This window comes from Podarcis erhardii (assembly GCF_964252035.2).
Source record: "Podarcis erhardii genome assembly, chromosome: 6".
NCBI lineage: Eukaryota > Metazoa > Chordata > Lepidosauria > Squamata > Lacertidae > Podarcis > Podarcis erhardii.
Genome location: NC_138510.1, coordinates 22759406 through 22778769, shown reverse-complemented (window position 1 = coordinate 22778769; position 19364 = coordinate 22759406). Strand labels below are relative to the sequence as shown.

The window sequence follows — 19364 nt, the reverse complement described above, 5'->3', positions numbered from 1 at the left end:
CTGTCAGCACCTCTAAGGGACTACAGTTCCCCGAAGAAGTACTGTCCTGAATCTTCCAACATTAATCTTCATTGGATGGATGGTCACCAATTCTAGTGAGAGGGAGGAAAACTCTTCTCTGTCTACTTGATAGTTTCATCAACTTCACCTCTTACCTTTCTCTTAACTAAGAAGTCACAAACAAATGCTGTAGCCTTCCCCCAAGAAGGGAGTTGCCTCACTCGCTTGATCATTCTGGACCTAAGTTGAAAATGGACCCCCACCACCCCATTTGCATGCCACTTCACTGGGGTGCCCCTATTCCTTAATGCTTTAGCCCTCATGCTGAGGCTATGGGGTCATTCCGTTTCTTGAAGGGTTCATCCTTCCAACCACCATGCCCAGAAAGATGTCCAACTCCACATGTAGCCCCTCTGTTCCTTTTCAGACATCTCCAGTGAAATTGTAGTCAGTCACTGCTGGATCCTACTGGAGCACCAATGGCTGCTAGTCTCTCATGGGCAAACTCCCAGTAGCAGTAGGACCATGCTGGTCAGTGATGCTTTGTCCTTCTGAGTTTGCTCCCTTAACCACCACGTCTGCATCTCTCTTCTGTGGTTCAGTGCACGTTTTGCCATGTCCGACCGATGGCACACAGAGGTCTTGTGATTGGCGAGGAGGGGGTGAAAACTGTTTACAACCTTTCCTAATCTTCTGTGCGTTTCTTTACTTTTACAACCGGTAACAAATTAACTTTCACTTTATCTTCCTTTTGTGCTTTGTTGGCTCTATCCTGCCTTGGCGTCATCCACTTAACCCAACGAGCTATGCGAAGGATTAAGGCAGGCACAAAACCTACTTGGCTCGGGTTAGTGGTCCCACAGGACGGGTGCTTCTGTCTCAGCCATGGAAGAACAGACGTCCTTGGAAAGGGACACTATCTCATCACTTTTATATCCCACTTCTCTTCAAGCGAGCTGAAGGTGGCATGCTAGGAGGCTTTCCAGGCGATCTGATCCAGGCCCAGGCCATCTGCCGAGCTCAGTCAATGCTTCTAGACCATTCCCTGGTGCCTCAAAGGTAGAACCCACCAATGTGTTCCAGGATCTTAGCTTTAAGTGAAGAATAAAAATACAGTGGTACCTCAGGTTATGAACTTAATTCGTTCTGGAGGTCTGTTCTTAACCTGAAACTGTTCTTAACCTGAGGTACCACTTTAGCTAATGGAGCTTCCTTCTGCAGCTGCACCACCGCAGTGTGATTTCTGTTCTCATCCTGAGGTAAAGTTCTTAATCCGAGATACTACTTCCTTGTTAGCCGAGTCTGTAACCTGAAGAGTTTGTAACCCGAGGTGTTTGTAACCTGAGGTACCACTGTATCTTGTCACACCAAGAACCCTCCTAGGTTGCCCCGTTCTAAGAAACAACAGAGGTGAGGCTGGCCCTACCATTAAACAGAGTGAGGAGGCTGCCTCAGGTGGCAGACACTGGGGCGTGGCCGCAAAGTGTTGGGAGGACGCAGCTGTGTGTGCCGTGCATGGCCCTGGCCTGCTGCCCTTGGGTGCAGTGGAGGATGCTGTCCTGATGCAACATACAGAAGAGCTGCCATCTAGCGCTTTGTTTCAAGCAGGCAAATGCCTGAGGAAATGCATGATCGATCCATGTCTGGGTTGGTCTGTAGCACCCATGGCTGAATGTACTTCCATGCAAAATTGGGGGGGGGGGAGAAGGAGGTGTACTCTTTCCTGGCCTTCTCCCCGATATAAACAGTTTGTGGGATAGTCAGTCATATGGGGTCCACCACCCAAAGTGGTGTAGTCCACATCCAAGTTGACTGCCTCTACTGCTGATTTTGAGAGCCAGGCCACAGAAAAAGCATTCCCATTTCCATGAAAGGGAGAGAAAAGGGAAATGTCCCTTCTAAGATGACATCTACTGGCTATGGTTTATGGAGGTGTATTCAAGAGGTTTTTTTTTGGGGGGGGGACTGTTCCCTGATTTAATTGTGGGAGCACCGCTTTCTTCAGAACCAATAAATCTGCCTATAATTTTTGTGCGCTTATCCTGAAAACGTCTGAGCTCACGGAATGCACCTCTGGTATTTTGTAGCCTTTTAGCAACACTGCATCCTTACACATACAGATTGACCTGGGAACAAGGCCTGTTGAACAAAATGGAACTTGCTTCTGAGTAGACAGGTATAGGATTGTGTGTTAAAGATCTGTTTGTCTGTCTATCAATAGCTACATGTCTCTTGTCTTTCTGGTCTAAATCCACTGATTTACTCAGACCTTCCAAGTGTCTTTATTTTCCAGGGGGAGTCCCGGATTTACAGAAGCTGTCCTGGTTTCTAATTTGATCCTGGAACGGCTTGCTTTTCCTTAGGCTGTTCCTGTTTTCATCACAGAAATGTTGGAGGGTATGGTGTTATGCAACCCTCTAGCCAAGGAGATAAGTAACTACAAATTTAGAAGACATCTGAAGGCAGCCCTGTATAGGGAAGTGTTTTTTTAATGATTAATGTTTCATAATGTTTCTATATATATTGGAAGCAGCTCAGAGTGGCTCAGTCAGATGGGTGGGATATAAATATATTTTTTAAAATAATAATAATAATAATAATAATTATCATTATTATTATTATTATTAAAAAATAGGATTTCCCTATTTTCATTGGAGAAATGTTGAGGATATGTTTACTTACTGCACTCCATTGGCTCACAATTTTTTGGGGGGAGGGGGCGTGGGAGAGGCAGGGAATCAATGTACAAAGTTTCATGTTACGACACCTATCTGTGAAAGGTTAGAAAACATTTTGTATTTATTTTTCTTTAAAACACTAATAAAAGAAATACAGCTCTCTCTTTTCCATTGGAAGGCAGTAGTCAACAAACATTAATGTACCATACTAAAAGATTTCTGGCATGTAGTAAATCTACACCCCAAATACCTTCTTCCAACTATCCCTACGTATAGGAAATGTTGCTGCAGCTGGAAAAACAATCCTGTAATTTACACTATTCACATTCAATTTCGCAATTACACATAATCAATATGATTTACACAATAATTTAGGGGGGGATGATTTGACCCATCATTACAATAAATTACATAGCATAACACAGTCGTGTCTGGCAAACATTAGAATACTTTGACACCCGAGGTCTGCTGGCAGGATGTTTATTTTTGCATATGAAGTAAAGGGACTAATCCCTAAGCAGGTGTAAATGAGATGAGCTCAGTTAATATCCACTGGTCCATTTATTCCAGTCAAGGATCCTGACTGAGGTCTCTTTTTTTGGCAGTTGGAACTATTCTTACAAGGAGACAACTCCACAGAATTTGCAAAACAGCTAATATTTTCCCCAAACTATAATTCCAGTTCTTGAATTCAAAGGGATGGCACTCTACCTTCTACAGCAGTGTCTTTACAACTCTTCCAAGGAACCCCATGATACTTTCACACAAAAATATGCAGTGATGAACATAACTTCCACGAAAGAGGGATGGCACCTTTGGTCATAGCTCAGTGGCTTGGGCCCATGCTATGCAATCACACAGAGAGGTCTCAACTTCAGTCTTTGGCACTGTCATCTTAAAGAATCTCAGAAGCAGCTGCAGCAGAAAAGCAACGTCATTAGTTCACCCCTTCTGATCTTTCCCTGTCCTGCACATCAGGGGTGGATATAGGTCATGTTCTCAATTCACATAGGGTGATAGGCACAGTAAGGTCTAGTCTGTGGTGAGGAATCTCCAATTTGCAGGGCAGTATTGGACCTCCAGGAATTAAACTTTGGTCTGTGAGACTATTTTTAAAAAACCACACCCACCTGCCAATCAGCTGGCATCACTCTGATGAGGGGTAAAACCCAGGGCTTTTTTCAGCCGAACTCAGTTCCAGCACCTCTCAGGTGGGCGCCATTGCCATGATAAGAGAACAAGGGAGGGGTTCATGGTGAGTTCCAGCACCTCTTTTCTAGAAAAATAGCACTGGTGAAATCAGCTAGAACGTGCAGGGGGTGTTGGTTTTAGGAACTGGAGCAAGACTGAAATCCTGCTCAGTTTGGTTGCCTGCAAACCAGAGGTTCAAAGAGCAGCACAGGCTGTTTGCAAAAAGGCTTTCAAATAGCCTCAAACAGTGCTTTAAAGCCCCAACAGTTCAGGCTAGTGTGTCCCCTATTTGATCTCAGTTTGCACCCTAGGGCATTTCCTCATTCTTCAAACCCTTTGCAATACACAGGGATTCAGTGGCAGATGTAGAGAGTTCCTTAGCAGAAGGGGTTCCCCAAAGATAGAAAATCTGAAATCCACCAGTGAGTATATATCACAAACAGTTCTATTTCCCAGTCAGTGCCCTTTTTGGAAAGTTGGTTTTTCTTTTCTCAGCCATGGCATGTGATAATGAAGCAGATGATCAGCAGAGAGCGCTGTGCTCATCCTTCCAAGGGAACAGAGGAAGGTAACCTTTAATTATTATTATTAATAATAATTTATTATTTATACCCCGCCCATCTGGCTGGGCTTCCCCAGCCACTCTGGGCGGCTTCGAACAAAATATTAAAATACCATAATGCATCAAACATTAAAAGCTTCCCTAAACAGGGCTGCCTTCAGATGTCTTCTAAGAGTTTGAATAATAATAATTTATTGAGTTCAGGTCACTGGTCAATCTGCTTCAGTATTGTCTACACTGACCGACAGCCGTTCTCCAAGCTTTCAGATATGTATTATTTCCATGTCTACCTGGGGAAGTTATGAATGTGCTCTCCCACTGAGCTACATACCTTCAGCCCCAACATTTGAAGATTGTTATGGTCTGTCTACATTCTGGACACATTAAATTGGATGTTTCTTCTGTAAAATTAAGGGACATGTCAGTATCTATTAGGGTTTCAGCAAGAGAAAGCAGATAAGCACAGGACATCATTGGATAATGAATATTGAATTTGGACTCTGGGAAAGATTCTGGTTTACACTTCAGAATATCTGTACACTCAGGCCTTTTTCTCAGCTGGAACTTGCAGGAACTCAGTTCCGGCACCTCTCAGGTGGGAGCCATTGCCATTATAAGAGAAAAGGGGGGTGTTCATGGTGAGTTCCAGCACCTCTTTTTCTAGAAAAATAGCACACTGTACACGTTTGGAGATGGTTATCCCAAGATAAACTTAACTCTGGTCTGCATGTACTCCAAGGAATCTAAATAAATTTCAGATACCCTTCCTTGCTAGCTGCCTTGGCTCCTAACCTTGAGAGGCATCATATCTGGTGTTGCAGAACGAGACTTTAATTATTCTGTTTCCATTAACTTTCTCTGGCTGGAACAGTTTACAGCTGAGGACTCAGGACAGACAAGGACATGGAGTGCAGTCTATTCCCTAGTGCACCATGAGAGATGGGGAGAAAATAGAGGCTCTGGCACTGATATGTAGCCACACAGAACAGAAGTCAGAAAAACAGCTGAATGAAGAAACTTGATCTTGGATGTTGAGAATAAGGCATTCAATAGAGGAGGCTCTGTTATCTGCATGGCAGGCAGAAGTTCAACTGGTGAACTCCATACCACATACAATGGTAAGGCAAAGAGCCTTCTCTGTGGTGGCACCTTCCTCACCTTGGAGATTAGGCAGGTACCAAGTGTCAGATGCTTCCAGCATGCTTTTAAAAGTCATTGATTTGCTCAGGCATTTCCAGACTATTATTGCCAGTTTTTAGATTTTAGCACCTTGTTCGTCAAACTCACAGATGACACCAAACTGAGAGGGGTAGCTAATGCTGCAGAAGACAGAATCATAATTCAAAATAACCTTAACAGATTGGAGAACTGGGCTCAAGCTAACAAAATGAATTCCAATAGGGATCAATGTAAGGTTCTGCACTTAAGCAGGAAGAACCAGATATAGGATGGGGGACACCTGGCTTACTAGCAGTACGTGTGAAAAGGACCTAGGGGTCTTGGTGGACCACAAGCTTAACATGAGTCAACAGTGGGATGCAGCAGCAAAAAACCCTAATGCTATTCTAGGTTGCGTCAACAGAAGTATAGTGTCCAGATTAAGGGAAGTAATACAGTGGTGCCTTGCAAGACGAAAAGAATCCGTTCCGCGAGTCTCTTCGTCTTGCGGTTTTTTCGTCTTGCGAAGCAAGCCCATTAGCGGCTTAGTGGATCAGCGCTATTAGCGGCTTAGCGGATCAGCTGATAAGTGGCTTAGCGGCTTAGAAAAAGGGGGGGGGGGAAAACCCCGCAGGAACTCGCAAGACATTTTCGTCTTGCGAAGCAAGCCCATAGGAAATTCGTTTTACAAAGCACCTCCAAAACGGAAAACCCTTTCGTTTAGCGGGTTTTCCGTCTTGCGGGGCACCACTGTATTCTGCCTTGGTCAGACCACACCTGGAATTCAGTGTCCAATTCTGGGCACAATTTAAGAAGGATGTTGACAAGCTGGAACGTGTGCAGAGGAGGGCAACTAAGATGATCAAGGGTCTGGAAACCAAGCCTTATGAGGAGCGCTTGAAGGAGCTAGGTATGTTTAGGTTAAGAGGAGACTGAGAGGAGATATGATAGCCAACTTCAAATATCTTAAGAGCTGTTGCATGTAAGAGGGAACAAGCTTGTTTTCTCCTGCTCTGGGGGGTAGGACTCGAACCAATGGCTTCAAGTTACAAGAAAGGAGATTCCAACTAAACACCAGGAAGAACTTTCTGGCAGTAAGAGCTGTTCAGCAGTGGAATGGTCTCCCCTGGGAAGTTGTGGACTCTCCATCCTTGGAGGTTTTCAAGCAGAGGTTAGATGGCCATGTGTCTTGGATACTTTAGGTGAGATTCCTGCATTGCAGGGGGTTGGACTAGATGACCCTTGGGGTCCCTTCCAACTCTACAATTCTATGATATTATTTGACTGAAATATTTTATTATTTATTGCTATGTTATTTTTTGTGGTTGTCAATTGCTTTGGTACTCTCTGGAGTGAAATACCATGAAGAAATAGTTCTATAAAATAAATAGTATTTTCAGCAGCCACCCCGGGCCATTTCACATGAGTGTTTCTGAGATGGAACAACCACCACGAGCCACCAATGTGGTATCTGCATGTACTAGTGTGTCCACCAGAACTTCCTATGGTGTTTTTGGAAGGCCTCAGTGAATATCCCCTCAAAAATCCAGGACACAAAGGACCGTTTGCTCTTCCTGCCTCTCCTACATCAAACACATACCTTTAAACATGGCCACATTTCATTGGATGCCAGGACTAGTCACCCACCCTCCCACTTGCTTGAAATTTAAGAGACTGCAGAGGACTGCAGAGTGTGGCAATGGCAGATGGAAGTGCATTTTTTCCATTGATGGGGCAGGGACAACATCACATTACTTTGTGGCTCTGCCTCTTTTTCTGCTCTTTTAGCTGTGGGTGCCACTTTGTGTGACATGTCACACCCTTGTGAATTTTGCAATTGGGACCCACAGCGCTTTCTCAAAATTCCCAGTGTGCTCACCAAAACGCTGGCAACTCTTAAGTTTCCTTTAAAGTATTTGTAATTTCACCCTATAATTTTCTGGGCAGGGGAAGTCACCTCATAGGGATTCTTGCATCTCTGAAATTGTCTTATGGATGAGGCCTGCCTTCTCCAAGAAACAGGTAATTTTACTCATCAGAGAAGAATTCAACTATTGTTATGCTTATCCTGAGATAAAAGAGGCAAATCACGAGCCCCTGATCTTTTCAGTAGCCTTTGATTCTCTTTCAACTTCAGTTTCTTACTTGCTCCTTGAATGTGCTAAATAAATCAGTTTGAGGAAAAATCAGGGCTTCTTAACTGAGAAGAACTGATGGTGTAAACATGCCCCCAGGGTGTGGTTCAGTGTGCAGATAATGGCATTTCTCAGCTGTGTTTTAAATACAAAGGAAATTCCACAGTAGTCAACATACAGTGATACCTCTGGTTAAGAACTTAATTCGTTCTAGAGGTCCATTCTTAACCTGAAACTGTTCTTAACCTGAGGTACCACTTTAGCTAATGGGGCCTCCTGCTGCGCCACTGCCGCGCGATTTCTGTTCTCATCCTGAAGCAAAGTTCTTAACCCAAGGTACTATTTCTGGGTTAGCGGAGTCTGTAACCCGAAGCATCTGTAACCTGAAGCATCTGTAACCTGAGGTACCACTGTATATCACATGTGGTGTCGGCGTGACTTTGGCCTAACTGCTTAGATTGAATTAAAAAATTATCCTCACACAGAACAAGTCCAAGCCCTCATGCTTGCTGAGGTAAAATTTTAAAATGGGAAAGTAAGTTAATTTCCTTTTGACATCTCATCGGATCTAGGGCATTTTTAAAAGATTGTCAGCTGTATATTCATTGGAATGAGGTCCCCAATTCTTGTATTTAGGGGAGGATCGATGACTCAGTGGCAGAGCACATGCCTTGCCTTCAGAGGGTCTCAGGTCCAATTCCCAACATCTCTAATTAAAAGGGACTCTAGCTGTGGGATTGGGAAAGATGTCTGCATCAGGCTTGCAGCATAATACTAGGCTGGAGAGGCCGACGGTCTGACTCTGTATACGGCAGTCTATGTTGCGTTCCTATGAGCTGCCACACACAGTGGGTGCATCAAGATGGCTGCCACTCACAACTGGGAATACTACCCAAGGGGCATGGCAGCAAGGGCTTAAGATCAGGTAGAAACTTTGCATCTAGAGGAGATGGTTTGCATCACAGTGCAGTCAGCGTGAATTCTGGCAAAAAGTGCACTTGGCCCATGCTGACCTGGCTTATCAACCTCCTTGGCAGCCCCTAGGCCTAGGAGAAAGGTTCGCTGGTGCCAGCCCTGAACCTGCATCACCTTCAGATCTTCCCCTCATTTGTTCTCCATAATTCCCAACAACGTAGCACCTGGAATCATTATGAATAGGGACGAGAAATGGACGAGACCAGTAGTGGGTCGCTTGATTAGGAGATTCACTGAAGCAGAGGAATCTGGCATCATTAATGCAACTGAATTATCTCTTGAATGAAGGATGACATTGAAATCGACATTTGTGTAGCACTTCCACATACAGGCATCCCCTCAAATAAAGGGATCCTTGGCTCTGTTGCAGCAAGAAGGCAAATCTCACAGTCTCAACAAGGACTAGACAAATTCAAGGAGGACTACTTTATCAGACATGGGACCTCCATGTGCAGAGACAATGCGCATGAGTAGCAAGTGAGGAAAAGAAGAGCATAGCCAAGAGAAGGCCATCCACTTTCATGCGTCACTTGTGAGTCCAAGAGGCATCTGGTTGACTGCTGTTTGAAGGAGAGAATGCTGGACTGGATGGATCTTGGTCTGATCCAGCAAGCCAATGCTTTGTTCAAACAAGCTGCTACTTCCTCATAGAAATCACCAGTCACCAGGTGGAAAAAGCACCACCACTTTGGCCACTGAATTTTGTTTATTTCTGAATATCACTGGAAGCATCTAGTCCTGGCTCCTGCTTCTGCTCCTGCCCCAAGGCAGTGGAACTGTGGAGAAGGCAATAAGGAGGCTGTACTTCTGCAACATCCGGGTCAAACTTTCTGCCTCTTCCTTAGTGTGGACCACCATGTCTGCTTGGGATTGTCACGAGAGGGCTTGTAGCTATTTAGAGATCTTGCAGTGAAGTTGTTCACCCCACCCTTTCATTCAGATGCCTTTTTTTAAATAAAAAAAGTTAAGATTTGAAGTGAAATAAACACAATAGCATTGTGTAACTCAGTGGCAGTGATGAAACAAGCATGTCAGTGCAATAGTCAGCTACGGATCTGAAATTTGGGATCTGGCTCTATAGGATAAAGACTTCCACCAAGGCTAGTTCATTCATTCTGCAATGCTTGGGTGCAGATGTTCTCCGCAGCCACATGAAGAGTCAGCTTTGGGAAGATGGCTTTCTCCCCATCCAATTTCCAAATAACAATTTGATGCGTTTGTGCCCTGGGATGCCTCTGTGAATAGTCAGCCTCCAGAGTGATCAAAACGGGAATGAGAAAGGGTTTGTCTCCCTCATCATGGTCTTTGTGGCATCTGATACATTCATTTGGCTGGATGCTAGATGACCTCTTGCTTCGTGATGGCGGGTTGAGGGATTGAACTAGGCTGCTTGGCCACAGTTGCAATGGCCCCAGGAAGCAGTTTGTATTGTTCAGCTCCTGAGCCAGCGGGTGGGGAAGGCTGGGGAGTTTCGGGAGTGGCTGTTGAAAGAAAAAATTTGATGTTTTATATTATATATAAAAGGCACTGTACAGGATCAGTTAGAGCAGTGTTCCCCAACCTTGGGCCTCCAGCTGTTTTCGGACTACAACTCCCATCATCCCTAGCTAGCAAGACCAGTGGTCAGGGATGATGAGAATTGTAGATCAAAAACAGCTGGAGGCCCAAGTTTGGGAAACACTGAGTTAGAGTATAAAGGATCACATCAAAATAAGGTTAACAGTGCAACCCAATGCATGTTTACTTAGAGGTAAATTCTACCAGGTTCAATAGCGTTTTCAAAAGTCTTTTCTTTACTTTTGATTAGATGTACATGCCAAATGTTGTTATGTACTTGTGCACTCAGGTAGCCTCTTTAAAAGTGGGGAAACAAAACATTACTCCCTTCTGCTCTTGTCCGATCAATATTAGAATGCTTTCCTTTTAAATATTTCTTCTTCTTCGAAGGCTGTGTGTTCTCCCTCTTCACGTACTCATGTAATCATGTATACCATCCTATGGGGTTTTATTGTGTTTTCTAAAAAGTCTGACTGAGGCTCCTTCCTCTTCCTTTCCTACTGGTGTTAGGGAGAGCAGAGCGTTATGGGAGATGTTGCTCCCATTACTCCAGCAAACTGATAAATCTGCATACTAGCTCCACTTACTCAGAACACACACTAGAGAGCTGGTTCTCTTGTGCAGGAATACTCACACAGCTGCCCGTTGTGCATCTGAGCAGGCATTGTGTTGGCCACAATCACGTTTGTCCCCAGGTTCTCCTGGATCAGGTGCGGGTGAAGAGCATGGTGATGAGTGTGAGGAGTGTCACTCGATGACCCTAAATTATATATATTATTCTAAGTATTGCATAATATATGGATATAGTTCTTCTTTTTTAAAAAATAAAAATGCAGTAAAATGGTTACATGCAAAATTCGATGAAACAGAGAATGCAGCACAAAGCAATACATAGTGTAACGATACCAGTTCCAAAGCAGCTCAAAAAACCAACAACCCAGCCAGTTTAATTGATTAAAAACCTGAGAAAATAATATAGGTGTTGTTGTTTTTAACCACCTGACTACAGTGGTACCTCAGGTTAAGAACTTAATTCGTTCCGGAGGTCTGTTGTTAATCTGAAACTGTTCTTAACCTGAGACACCACTTTAGCTAATGGGGCCTCCTGCTGCGCCACTGCCGCGCGATTTCTGTTCTCATCCTGAAGCAAAGTTCTTAACCCAAGCTACTTTTTCTCAGTTAGCAGAGTCTGTAACCTGAAGCGTCTGTAACCTGAAGCGTCTGTAACCTGAGGTACCACTGTATATTATATGAAGCAGGCACCAGGCAAATGTCACTTTACATGCTGTAAAAACAATGGCAGTCTGTATAGGTTCTCCACAGCCAGGTCTGTGAGGCTGGTGGGAGAGCTTTGATTTGGTGGGAGATTGTGACCTCTGAAATGGAGACTCAGCAGATGAGGGTTGCTTAACCTGTCTATCCCCTCTACTGCTATTCCCCTGCAACTCCTCGCCCACTTTGTTTTGAATAATGTCCACCCTCAGCGGTTTGGCAGACCCAGTTCCCTACAGTACATCCATTGTTCCCAACTGAGTTAAATGCACAGGATCCCTGTCCTAAATGGAATTGGGCAACACAAAATGCTTGGATTTTCCAAAGAGTCTGAAGCCTGTTAAGGAGAGGTCCAGTAAGTATATCAGGAAGAATGTTTGTTGTCATATAACGGCCTCATAAATCGATTGTGACCAATGCTCCATAAAAACCGGACGTATAACCACCGTGTAAGTTTTGTGTATGCTAATCAGGACAGATGCTGAATAAGATGGTCATCTGGAGGAGCCCCTGAAATTCAATAGCCAAAAGACCCCGCTTCCTGTAGGGTCAACACTCACCTCCTAGCAGCATCTCCTGCAGAAGGTTGTCAATCTTGGCCATGCCAAAGAGCTTGACAAACTGGATCTGCTCAATCATCTGCCAAGTGATGCTCTGGAGGGTGGGCAGGAGGAGGAGGAGTTCCCCAAAGCGTCCCCGTGAATCATACTGCCGGTCATTGATGTAGTCCTCCAGGCTGACCTGAACCTGGTACCGCATTCGCTTGATCTTGATGGGGTCGCTCAGCCCTTTAGCATCTGGGGGAAACCGTAAGAAATTACGGACTATGGCATTTCTCAAGAAAGATGCAGTTTCAAGTGGGCCAGTCTGGGTAGTCTCCTGAAGTTCCTTGCTTTGCTCAAACTCCTTTGGCAGGCACTGGGGAAGGTGTGCCGGTTTCATTCCTCATCCTGCACTAACACAGACTTTCAATGAGTTCCGATTGTGTAAGAGCAAATAGAGGGACGCTGCGACAACTCCGGCTTATGAAACAGGGTGAACAAATGCAACACAGGACACCTGTGCCTCAACTAGTTATCTATCATCCTTACCTAGTCCCATTTTAGAGCCATCCAAGATGGCAGCCATCACTACATATTCCAGATTTTAACTATATGTTGTGTGAAGAATTATTTCCTTTTGCCTGTCCTGAATTTCTCCCATTCAGCTTCGCCAGATGTTCTGTCTTCTACGAGAAAAAACACACACCTCTCTATTCCCTTTCTCTACTTCCCTCACCTGCCCTCATGTTGTTGGGAACCTTACTGAATGGTTCTTATTCGTGAATAAACATTATAGGAGGAACTTGGCCACGAGGAAGGGCATTGCTAGACAATACAGTCCTATATTCTGCGGAACCTTCATTTAAATTTTGTTCCCCACACATTGTAGAAAAGCAATTCCCCTGCCGTGTTAAAGGGGTTGGGGCATGGAAGCAGCCTTAGATGCCTCTTCCAAGGTCCTGAAAAATTCGGCACCTACCTGGATCAAAGAAGATGATGGCTTTCAAACATGCGTATTCATTTTCGTCAATCTGCAGCTCTTGGAACGTGAGCACTAGCTCATCCAGGATGCGTACAGCCACACGGCTGATCTCCAGCAACTCCGGACAATTACGGGGGATTATGTGGTCATTTCCTGCAGGAGAATTGTTTGTTTTAATTAAAACCCAATTCTATCAAAAATCATCACTGTTCACTATTTGTAATCCACAACCCATTCTTCTTCTTCTTCTTCTTCTTCTTCTTCTTCTTCTTCTTCTTCGGTGGCATACATAGCAATAATAAAACATTTTTTTAAAAAACCAACCAAAAGAAATTTCAAAACATTCTAAAAACACTTTAAAACATTCTCAGCCAGCATCTCAGGGTTTCCAGGAACAGTGTATTTCAGCCACCAAGTGCCTGGGTAAATAAAATATCTCACTAGAGAGGGTTTTGCACAAACGGAACCACCACTGAAAAGGCCCCACACAGGTCACTGCCAATTAGTGACGGCAACATCTACAAGGCCTTGCCTGCCAATTGTACCATCCAAGATGTCTGGAATTGGAGAAGTTATTTGTTGAGCTATGACATTTTTGTACTGCACCACTATTTTCTTTCAGAGGACAAAGAAGCAGAAGTAGACAGTTGGTTCCCCAGTCCACAAAAAGGTGCTCAGATTCAAAGAGGGCAGGACTTCTGCACCTTTGACAGTAGTGTAGAAAAGGGAGCTTCAACAGATGTAACTGGCATGATACGGAACTTCTGCACTGTTTCTGAAAATACAGGAGCCCTGACTTCTTTTGTATCCGGCCATCCTGATTTTTGCTTCCTCTCCCACTGCCCAAAAATGACTCAGTGATATACTTAGAAGGAGTAGCAGCATGTTTTAAGTCTAAACTGGATCCTAAACATGTTTCTCATCAGCAATTCCACTCTATAAATGGCTTGCATTGAGCAAATGGATTTTCTACTTCCAAAACCCACCAAAAACATTTTTTTAAAGTTGGACGGGGCCTGTGGTGGTGGGGAGAGTCAGTTTTCAGCCACTTCAGTCATTGTAAAGTCCCACTGCTGCAACGCTGTGTTGCTCAGGCTGGAGACAGAGTGAAGATGGCTCTCTATTTTCCAGAGCTGAAGGCAGGAGAAAGGAACTGCAACTCAAAATGTCCACCTATGTTCCACTTTTACCTTTGGTGAAAAGTTCTTACAAAGTTGGACAATGGAGTGATGCCTTTTGCAACACACATTCAGCTCTTAAATCACCCTGTCTAAATATACCCTCATGTTATAATGTTTGCTGACAGAACTGTAGAGATAACTGAAAGCCATCAAATCAGGCGTTGGGAACATTTTTGCACTCGAGGGCCACGCTCCCTCTTAGGGGGCCGCATCCCAGTGTTGGGTGGGGTCAGAGGCAACAGTGGGCAAAGCAACAAATGTGCCCCTTACACCTTTGTGTACAGTAAGCTAGTTTCCACACACACACACACACACACACACACACACGTCCAAGCAAGCAAGAAGCATTATCAGAGTTCAATGACACATTCCAGCCTGGCAAAAACAGCCTGGCCCCTGAAACTGAGGTTTCCCACCCCTGCGGTAGGTGACAAAGAAACCTGATAGATTACCATATTTTTCTGTGTATAAGACTATATTTTTTCCCTAAATTTTTGAAGTTTAAAATAAGGGGCCGTCTTATACACAGACAGTGCATTTTCTTAATTTTGAGTCCCCAAACTCTTATACACGGGGGCATGTTATACATGGAAAAATACAGTACATTGCCTGCTTCCTTCCAACCCCCCCAGGCTGAAAAAAAAACAATACAATACAGTATTTTTAACAGGAGGAGATGGGAGGCATGTTGTTATACGAGGCACTTTTACCTAGGAGTAAGATGTCTTTGTACACCATCGACCTCTTGGCGGCTCCCAGTAGCAGGTGCTCCCCTGCATGGGCCCGTAGCAAAGCCACCTGGAGGAACAAAGGCCTATTATTAGAGGGCTGATGCAAGAGGAGGACAGATGGCAGGGCAGAGGGAGACAGAGAGATGATCACCTACAGAAGAAGAGCGCAGAAATTGCAGCTTGCTGAACTACTCCTTTGATGATTGAAAGGATCACAATATAAGCTGGGCATCTAATGTCATGACCCATATGGAAATTTGTTTTCTGTGAGCGGGAACACGACACGGAGGAATAGCAATTCCTGTGGAACTTGCTTGTTAGAGCACATGCACAGCTCCCCCCAGAGAAGGGGATCAATGAAGTCTTCTTAGCTCCTTCCCCTTTCTCTGCTGATGTTTGCCTACACAAGCATCCCAGGCATCACTTACAACAGTAGGCTGGTGAGCACTTCCTATAAATTCCCATATGGGAAGTACTCACCCTTCTGTTTTTCAGGAACTGGCACAGTATGTCTCATGTTCAACAGGATATGGGGGAGGGCTCTAAATTGCTCAGTAACGTGGCCTGATCTTTCATCAGCTTCTGGGGACTAGTTGTTGGCAACCGTCTGTCTCAAGAGACAATGGAGTGCACCTCCAGGGGTGAAGTCAATCTGCTGCATTAGCAGCACTGAAGTGCCCTCCCCTGGGCATAAGCCTGGTTAGTATGTATGGAGGCCCTGGGCTGCCCAGATGACAAGACACCCACACCCCACCTCACTGATATGGTCCAAAGGAAAGCAGAGCAATACGTTTGGCACCAGCTTGGCTGCAGGAGTTGCCGGAAGGAGGCGTACAAGGCGCCATCCAACTGTCTTACGGACTCTACTCCGGATTTGTGTAGGGCTTACTCCTTAGCCTTTTCTGCCCGCAAAGATGTAGAGGGTGAAGACGAACATAACAATGATAGATAGCCACCTTCCTCACTCAGTGCTAGGATGTTTGGGGACCAGAGTTCTCAGAGCAGGAATGGAACAAAGGGCCCCGGAACAGAGCAGCAGGCAGATGCGTAAGTGAGAGGTGCTCAACCACCCCCTTTGCAAGCTTGTTCCCAGGGTCCAGTTGCAGAGGGCGAAAGAATGCTCCGTTGAGCCCTACGCTGATCCTCTCCTGAGGGCACACATTGCAAAGGTGAAGGTGGATTGCCCCTAGTTCGTAAACAAGTAAAATAATGCTGGCCCTCCAATCCAGAGCTTGGGATCCAGTGACATTAGCGCTCTCTTAGGGAGCCATAGGGACGCAGTTGGCGCTGTGGGTTAAACCACAGAGCCTAGGACTTGCTGATCAGAAGGTCGGCGGTTCGAATCCCCGCGACGGGGTGAGCTCCCGTTGTTCAGTCCCTGCTCCTGCCCACCTAGCAGTTCGAAAGCACCTCAAAGTGCAAGTAGATAAATAGGTACCACTCCAGCGGGAAGGTAAACGACGTTTCCGTGTGCTGCTCTGGTTCGCCAGATGCGGCTTAGTCATGCTGGCCACATGACCCGGAAGCTGTACGCCGGCTCCCTCGGCCAATAAAGCGAGATGAGCGCTGCAACCCCAAAGTCGGTTATGACTGGACCTAATGGTCAGGGGTCCCTTTACCTTTTAAGGGAGCCATAAGGTTGCTCAAATGGCCACATGTTGGACTACTTTCCCCAAGTCTAGCATTGTAATTAATTTCTCTGCTGACTGTGGACATCTTGCTGTGATGAGCAACCCGTGGTAGTTGTTTTTCTCTTAAACCCTCTACTCTTGCTCTGTTGTTAATGATTGCATTCTGTCACTTTATGCCCTTCAGTGATCCTCAAGAATGTTCTGCATCTCCTGTCCCACTTCTGTTTTTTAAAAGAAGAAATCTGTGGAAACTAAGGTTAATACTAAGACGCAGCGTGGCATGGATGCTTCTTAATGTCCAACCGGGATTTCAGCTGTGCAGCAAACAACCACTAAACATTAACTAAAGGATTTGGGAAAGGGTGTCTTTATAGCGATGGGCCCATCTGTATACACTGAACAAACATGAAGAAATATCTTGCGATGAAAGAGCTGAAGGAAAGAGGGGACAGCATTATTTTCCGGAGGTTTAGATCTCACCACTGGGAGGGAACGAACTTAAGGAAAGGAAATCTGTCCAAACAGAGTTCTGATTTAAAGGTACCCTGATGTTAAAGGCACACAGCTTTCAAAACAAAATGGGGGCCCCTATCAACCCACTTTGCTCTGCTGTGCAACTGTAAATGCAGGCACAGCCGGCAGTAAGGAAGTAATCCTTGTGGGCCAAATACTCGACAATGTTTGCTTGCCTCACAGCTTGTTTGCATCAGTCATTTTCAAGGGGGTGGTTCTGCATTAGTTCAGCTTTGATGTGCATGCAGACCCCGTGAGTCATAGTTCATAAGTATTTTATCAACTTAGGTTGTACAATAGCTGCACCCTTTCCTGGACACGGATAACTCCGCCACAGTCATTCACAATGGGCCTTGCACTGAATTATTAGAAATGGAACAGGAAAACCAACCTTTAGTTTCAGCTAGGATAAATAGGACTCCCAATAACCGGCTCACCTGATCATCCAGAGGAAGCTCACAGAAGGCCGGGATGTACTTTGCCCACTCCACTAGCACTAGCAGCTGCTGCTTCATGGACTCGCAGACGTCTGCAATATTCGCGATCTTCTTCCCTCTGATATCACCATTGATCACTGAAATTGGTGACGATGATATCTGCAGAGGGGAGAAAGAGGTTTTACCTAACATTGCTCAGAGGGAGAGGGAGAGGTAAGCTGTTAAGGAAGCTGCACAAACGACATCATCATCATAATCAAAATCTGTGCGGCAGATTTATGTGAGAAACTGTAACACCTTTCTTTTTTGCTGTAGAGTTTGCTATGTTTTTGCTGCAGAATTGCAAAAGCTCTTGCCCTCTAACCAAGGTCAAATCTGTTCTCCACCAAATACCATGATCCACAGACAAGCTAGGTTTTAGATTTCCTCTCCACTATCTCCCCATTTCTTCAAAATACTCTGCTAGCTAGCCTTGTGGCCAGCAAATAAGAGATGGAATGGTGGGATGAGGAAGCCGTGGCCTGCATGGCCAATGATGACAGGTGGCTGAAGTTGAAGTCTAGCCAATATCTGGTAGGTCACATCCCTGCTCTAATACTAAACCCATTTAAACTGTTTGGGATTTGGCTCCGGTTGCAACATCTTAAAGCCAAATGTTCTTGGAGCACTTCTAGATGGTCCTAAAGGGAAGTTCACACTGAAATGTTTCTCAGTTGATGAGAACAGTACAGCATCCAGTGATTATGTGTGTTGTGTTTGTGAAATGGCTGCTGAAGATTGCAGACAGAGCCTGCATAACATTTGTTTGCATCACTGAAACACAATGCTTCCCAGCAGAGGGAGTTCCCATTCAGCAGGGAACCAGTTGAGCCATAACTGCTACAGTGATGAGCTATAAAGTCATGCACATGATGTACAGATCTGCTTTTATGATGGGAACCAGAAGTGCAATTCAAGTTCTAGATGGATGCTTTGGGCTATGCTTCCTCCCTCTTGGGTGCCTTCCAATCCTGGCTAGTCCTGAGCAGCAAATATCCAGATGCGAGCCAATATAGTTCAGTATTTAGAGTAGGGGTGGGTAGAATTCAGGATTGCACAATCTGCTTTGGTTTTCCCTAGAGCCCTGAGATCCATCAGCCAATGAGAGAAAGAAGGGAGTTGAGTGACAGAGAAAGCACTGTGCAAAGTGGCCATCAGGAGAGTGTGAACGTGCATCTTCTGACAGATACATTAAAAAGTGCTAAGTATCAATCTCAGTGAAGAAGAATGCCCTTTTTCAATGTGTCTGTTTGCAACAAAGAAGTCTGCCTGCATGCATAGTTTGCAACCCCTGCAAAACACACTGAAATCCAAGCCATCCTCCCCAGGCAACTGTTCTCTTCCTGTCAGCTATTTCATTTGCTTGTTCTCTCCTCCTTCCTTGTTCTCCCAAGACCATATTTGTGCTATTCCTTCTCCCATGTTAATGCAAAATTCCCAGTTCCGTTTGGAAAAAAAATGTGGCTCCGAAACGACCTAGAAAGCAATCCCCAGCACCACCTTAATCTTTTCCAAGCAGTTTTATCTGCTGCAATCTTGGCAACTCTAGAAATGTCATCAAATAAGCAATGCTTTACGTTGCGATGCGATACGATAATCTTTATTGTCATTGTCCCATACAGAACAACGAAACTGAAAAATCTACATCAGACATTCAAAAAACCAACAAGCCTGCTATCCCAGCCTGGTTAGCCCCCTCAAAACTCTGATACCCCATAATTAATACAATATACTCCCACAGAGACTACCTTACACTGCGTTTAAAACCAAAATCGCATTT

At 44.9% G+C, this 19364-nt stretch overlaps 1 protein-coding gene across 5 annotated transcripts in view; it reads right to left on the bottom strand.

The window, feature by feature from the left end:
• Positions 1-2774: 2774 nt before the first annotated feature.
• Positions 2775-19364, bottom strand: part of HNF4A (hepatocyte nuclear factor 4 alpha) — a 72899-nt gene continuing 56309 nt past the window's right edge. For 2 of the 5 annotated variants that reach the window (XM_081867874.1, XM_081867875.1), the window contains exons 5-10: positions 17546-17704; positions 14944-15031; positions 13050-13205; positions 12089-12325; positions 10891-11016; positions 9111-10180 (exon numbers count right to left, since the gene is read on the bottom strand). In XM_081867874.1, coding sequence (XP_081724000.1) covers positions 10038-10180; positions 10891-11016; positions 12089-12325; positions 13050-13205; positions 14944-15031; positions 17546-17704 — 909 coding nt within the window. In that variant the 3' untranslated portion in view covers positions 9111-10037. Of the gene's footprint in view, positions 3594-4762; positions 4833-8737; positions 10181-10890; positions 11017-12088; positions 12326-13049; positions 13206-14943; positions 15032-17545; positions 17705-19364 lie in introns of those variants that run through there. The other 3 variants (XM_081867871.1, XM_081867872.1, XM_081867873.1) reach the window with 3 other exon arrangements.